The sequence below is a fragment of the Notothenia coriiceps genome, unplaced genomic scaffold, assembly GCF_000735185.1.
Source record: "Notothenia coriiceps isolate Sejong01 unplaced genomic scaffold, NC01 NC01_scaffold00018714, whole genome shotgun sequence".
NCBI lineage: Eukaryota > Metazoa > Chordata > Actinopteri > Perciformes > Nototheniidae > Notothenia > Notothenia coriiceps.
The window spans coordinates 1-5,724 of record NW_011351415.1 but is presented as its reverse complement, the minus strand read 5'-3'; the positions used below and the strand labels follow the sequence as shown (position 1 = coordinate 5,724).

The 5,724-nt window shown below is 40.2% G+C and overlaps 1 protein-coding gene across 1 annotated transcript; it reads right to left on the bottom strand.

Annotated features, from left to right (window-relative positions):
- Positions 1-1,358: 1,358 nt before the first annotated feature.
- On the bottom strand, positions 1,359-4,935 carry mettl22 (methyltransferase 22, Kin17 lysine). The gene is made up of 4 exons (XM_010777844.1): positions 4,757-4,935; positions 4,100-4,202; positions 3,409-3,577; positions 1,359-2,499 (listed from the first exon to the last, which is right to left on the bottom strand). Exons 1-4 carry the CDS (start codon positions 4,845-4,847, stop codon positions 2,377-2,379), a joined length of 486 nt encoding a protein of 161 aa, XP_010776146.1. The 5' UTR covers positions 4,848-4,935; the 3' UTR covers positions 1,359-2,376.
- Between the last annotated feature and the right edge of the window lie 789 nt (positions 4,936-5,724).

Genomic DNA, 5,724 nt, shown 5'->3' with positions numbered 1-5,724 from the left:
ATGAAAATACAGTGTTAAATTGAGCGAAATGAGGAATGGCTAAAATGCATAATCTGTTTGGTATTTTGAAAAATAAAAAGTAAATATGCCTTATATATGGTCCTACACTATATTATTAAAATATAGCATGATAGGTCCACTTTAACTTATGAGGCAATACTTCTAGTGAGTGGCCCAGCCCTTCGTGTGTTTTTCTGTATGTGGCCCTTGTGAAAAAAGCTTGGACACCCCTGGTTTATTGGTATGTATTTGTGTATAGATGTTGCAACTATACAGAGCTTTAGCAATACTGTATGTTACTGTGGTCATGACTCATGCTAATAAAGCTATTGAATTGAAAGAGAAAGAGAAAGAGAAAGAAAGAGATGGCTCTCCTGTGCAGACGGAGGTCCTCCGCCAGGGGGCAGCCCTTCTCTTTCTTTGGTTCCTGTACTGAAACTTTGGGGCACTAATTATTCATTTTCAATAATGGTGAATTTTAACAATGATTACATTTATCCAATCTTATTGTTGAAATGTTAATTTAAATTATCTGAAAACAATATGCCAAGTTTTAGCTCATGGCATCACAGTATCCACTGAGCCATTCAAAGATTACGTAAAATATAAAGAATAATGTATTTAGTATGACAAAGTTTGACAGAATTATAGCCCATTCTGACGGCCTTGAGGCTGCAGGTTAGCTGTCTGAGGCTGGTGAAGGGAAGTTAGGTCTCTGGTGAATATAAATTACATTTTTTGTTGAATAATGACAGAAACATACCTTTTGGATTTTGAATTTCCTATTACATTTCCGCCTATGATTCATGTGTGTTAAGGTGTTAATATGACAAAGATGGTAAATTGTATTGATATAATCTTTTTTTTCAGAGATAGGCTACATGTGATACGGCCAACATCGCCCCTTCAGAGAAGCCTATTGTCGCTCTTTTTATGTTATGGGAAGAAATCAGCCAACAATAATAATTTATAGTTTTAATTAAAAATGGTCTAGCTTTTTTCTACCTAAAGCAGGGGGTGGGGGGTTGTTCCTCTATTTAAAGGTAGGGTATGTAAGTTTGAGAAACTGGCTCGAGATCGCTAGAATTTGAAAATACACGACCGGAGAAAATCTGCCACTTCCTTATAGAGCCCCTCCTCCAACACACACGAACGTGCACATGACCAATGAGGGCACGAGATAAGTTTGTGCAGATGGAAGGCTGACAGGCAGGTAGGCCATCCAGTTATTTTAGCCGGGCCGGCTAAAATGATTGTTCGTGCTTTTTACAGTACTACGGCTTCCAAAGATGACTTTTTTTAATGGATTTTTTGTCAAAGCACTTAAGATATTCATTGCTATCGGGATGTTAAGAGCATTCCATGGAATATAACAAAAAGTGTATCTCGAGCCGGTTTCTCAAACTTACATACCCTACCTTTAATGTATGACATGCTCTCGTTTAGTATTCATAAATACATATTTTGTAAGTAAAGAATACATATCAGAGCCACAGATATGCTCAGTGAATATTAATGACCAGTGCTGCTGGTGAAGGAGTTCATGCAGCATGGTACTCTGGAGCTTCTTTAGGTGACAAAGGGTTCTAATACAGTAAAGAAAGGGTTCTAATACAGTAAAGATAGAGCACGTCATGTAGTTTGCACACAAAGTATTACAGCAAAAATGTATGCAACAGACATTGACTATAAGGTTAAAGACAATATTTTCATATCTGTTTTGTAAGATATAAACAACAACATTTGTATGAAAAAGTGGCTCTCCTGAAAACTAAAGGATCAGTGACCTGTAGCTGGATCAGAGGACATGTGGCTGAACACACACCTGATGGCATGCTCACAGATCTTTCGTCCTGAGCAACACACACCGCCAGCACGGGATCCAGAAGAGTCTCCATATCCAACAGATATACTTCACTAATATGTTTCTGTGTCATACGAGCTGTAACATTGATGAGTTTCCTGCACACGCACACAGTTTGCTATTATTCTTATTATCTTGTAATTACAGCTTTTGTCAAGCATTAAACTCACAAATCTGCATTTGAAGTCAAAGAAGACAAAAAGACTTAAAAAATATGCAATTGAGTTTCTTCCAAATGCCAACTTAATGACCAACTTGTAGGGTATGTGTTCTGCAACACTTTATTCAACATTATACAAAGGTTACCGTTCAAACATCAAACGTTCTCATTACAAACCTGGAGAACTTCCATTTTCTATAAATATCTTTATGTTCAAGAATGCATAAATCTAGTTAAAAAATAAATTATTCTAAATTCCTGAAAAAAAGTCCCTTATAAACAATATTTATTTGTGGTTTCCGTCTTGAATGTAGTAAATTGTTTCATTCTACTTATTTAGCAAACTGAACTCCTAACAGGATCTATGAATGGGAACATGTGGGGTGGGGGGCTCAGCGTTCAAACTGCTACAGGCAGACTCAGGGGGAGGGGTCCGCTCAGATGGTGTTGGGGTTGAGGTCACCTTCCACAGCTCCTGAAAAGAGGAAAACATGTCACTTCTATTTTTCTGTTTTTTCTTTTTCATTTTCTAGTTCATGTTCAAAATGAACATGAACTGTCCCTTCCTCTCCTGACATAAACCCTTCCTCTCCTGACATAAACCCTTCCTCACCTGACCTACACCCTTCCTCTCCTGACCTAAACCCTTCCTCACCTGACCTACACCCTTCCTCACCTGACCTAAACCCTTCCTCACCTGACCTACACCCTTCCTCACCTGACCTACACCCTTCCTCACCTGACCTAAACCCTACAGAGAACTTGTGGGCTCTTCTTAAAGGGAGATTTACGGTGAAAGAAACGACTCTCTGAACAGAGTCTGGGAGGCTGTGGTTGCTGCTGTAACAAAAGGTGATCGTCAACAGATCCAGACACTGACAGACTCCATGAATAGAAGGCTTGTGACTGTTATTGAAAAGAAGGGTGGCTATATTGGTCACAGAAACAGTTGTTTGATTTCTGTTCTCAATTTAACAGAGAAACTAAATATGTGAGATGGGAACATCTTAGTTGTTCATAATACGCATAACAATTCTCCACACTAATAGTTGCCCAATAATTATGCACACACAGATATTCTCCTAAGAAAGCCAAAACCTCACTTTTGCTTTCCTATATATTCAGGTTTGAGGTTTATTAACATTTTGGATTGACCGAGAGCACTGTAGTTGTTCAATAATAAAATGAATCCTCAAAAATGAGAGAGCACTGTAGATGTTCAATAATAAAATTAATCCTCTAAAATGCAACCACACAGTGGAGTGTATCCTGCTTGTCTTATTAAAACACACTTGCTTATATTAGAGTGCTTGATTTCACTAGCAACAACCCATCTCAGAACTTCTTCTGAAAATATAATGATGTGTGCGAGTGGCTCTCTTACCAGCTGCTCTATGCGGTCATACAGGAGGAACTGTGAAAAGTGGGTAGGGAGCTGCTGCACTGTGAAGCTGCAGTGTCCGTCCTGCAGGGCCACCAGCTGGGACAGGCAGCGGCTGAAGTGGTTGTAGGCATCACAGGACACGTCCATGTGTCTCAGAGTGAAGTTCATCCTTGTGAGACATCCAGGCAAAACAGAATTACTGCTTGAGCTTGGTCCCTGGTTTCCCTCTAGGGGTTCTGGATATCCTGTTACCATATACAATAGGTGTGTAATACAGTGCAGTGAGTGGAGTTATGCTTAGACCTGCAGGTGAAGTTAAACTTTAAAACATTTATCATAACCACAAACTGTAAGTCATTACTCAGAGTAAAGTCCAATACCTGTAAGGCTAATTTATGCTCTATAAAAACGTGGTTGGAAACTACACGTCATACAAAACGTTCTAGGATCAAACAGACACCTCGGGTACAGCTGCTGTGCGGAATAAAGCACACAGCTTCCCCCCGGTCTGAAACTGCACATTCAACTGTATCTGGGTTTTTTCTTCCTGTTGATAAAAGTGAGTATCAATTAAATTAAATGGATCTAGAAATCCACAGGCAGTTGTAGACAACGTACTCACCATGCAGAACATCAGTTTTGATGTTCCAAAGCTATGTCTAGCAGATCCATGCTCTGAGACTCTGCTCACCTTTTCTCTATGGAGATGAAGACGGAGCAGCTGTGAGAGAAGCTGCTGCAGAGCCGGTACAGGGTCCGGAACAGACCGTCTGTCAGCTCATCGTCATAGATAACTGATACAAGAACACATCAATAATAATCATTTATTTAATTCTCATTTAAATAAGAATGCTTTTAAATTACATCTTAGAGTAAATAAAAAGGGGCCAAAGAAAATGGTAGACCAATGATCAGGCCAATATATAAAGTGAATATGTTACATCAAAAGTGTCTTTGAGCACTGCTGAAAGCACTTCATAAATGCCATGCATTACTGTTATTATCATTCGCTAAAGCAGCCTGTGACTCATGAGCACATGGCTCCACTGTTACAGTGCTGATAGAAGCCTTTTGTTATTACTTACTAATCATTCACACTAGTAGACCCCGGACAATTGTGTGTTTCAACTGCAGCACATGTGGAAAATGCTCAAAGGCAGGATCAAGCATCACTCCTGCTTTACACATCACTTCCTGTCAAGGCTATAGAATGATTGGAAGACGTCTTAAATAAATCAAAGTGCTTCTTAACTGTTGCATTTGCATGTTTGTGTCTCATTAAATGAAGCATGGTGCAGTGGGTTGTTCTACAGTACCTATGCTAACTGTGACCAGCTCAATAACCCACCATCAGCAGCAATGATGATCTCAGTGTTGTTGTACATGTCTTCTACTTCCTCTTCTGTCCAGCTAAACTCCACGTCTGCATCTACAAACATTCCACAGATGATAGAGAGACATTTCCATGGTCAGAGAGAGGGTGTCTTCTATTCAAAATAAGGTGTAAAGGTTGATAGGCTGTACTTGTTTCAATGTGCCAGGTACATTTGTATTGTGTACATGTAATGACAACATTGCACATTATCTGCTGCTGAACAAACAGTCAGTGTCAGACACACAACTCTTTAGTTCAGGTGTCTCAGACTCCAGGCCCGCGGGCCAGACGTGGCCCGCGAGACAGTTTCTCATGGCCCCTTTGTTGATATCATGTAATAGTGTTAATCTGGCCCGCGCGTTTACGTTTGCGCTTTATATTTCAATTTTATTTTTCCCGCTGCTGCTACTGCTGCTGGCAGGGAACTGCTGCGCGGAGTTCCCTCGCCCCTCCGAGGGAACTCCGCCACACGTCAATCAAATGCGCGCAGCGGAATCAATCCAGTGATCCAAAAGTGACACAGAGTGGAAGCAAAATATATCGCCATGTCTTCATCAAAACTTTCAGGGAAAAGAAAAATCGATGATGACCACAGAACATTTCAGGAGAAGTGGGAGACTGAATATTTTTTTGTTGAGTACAGGGGAAACGCAACGTGCCTTATATGCACAGAGAAAATCGCTGTATACAAAGAGTATAACGTCAAACGTCACTACTCAACTAAACATGCAGAGTATGCAAAATACCTGGGAGATGAGAGAGAGAAAAAAGTCACAGAGCTAAAAAAAATTCTATGGAAGCAACAAAATCTCTTCAAGAAAGGAAGCAATGAGGCTGATTTAGCAGTCGAAGCTAGCTATGCGGTGAGTGAGATGATTGCTAGGGCGGGAAAGCCGTTTACGGAAGGCGAGTTTGTAAAAAAATGCATGTTGCAGGCTGCA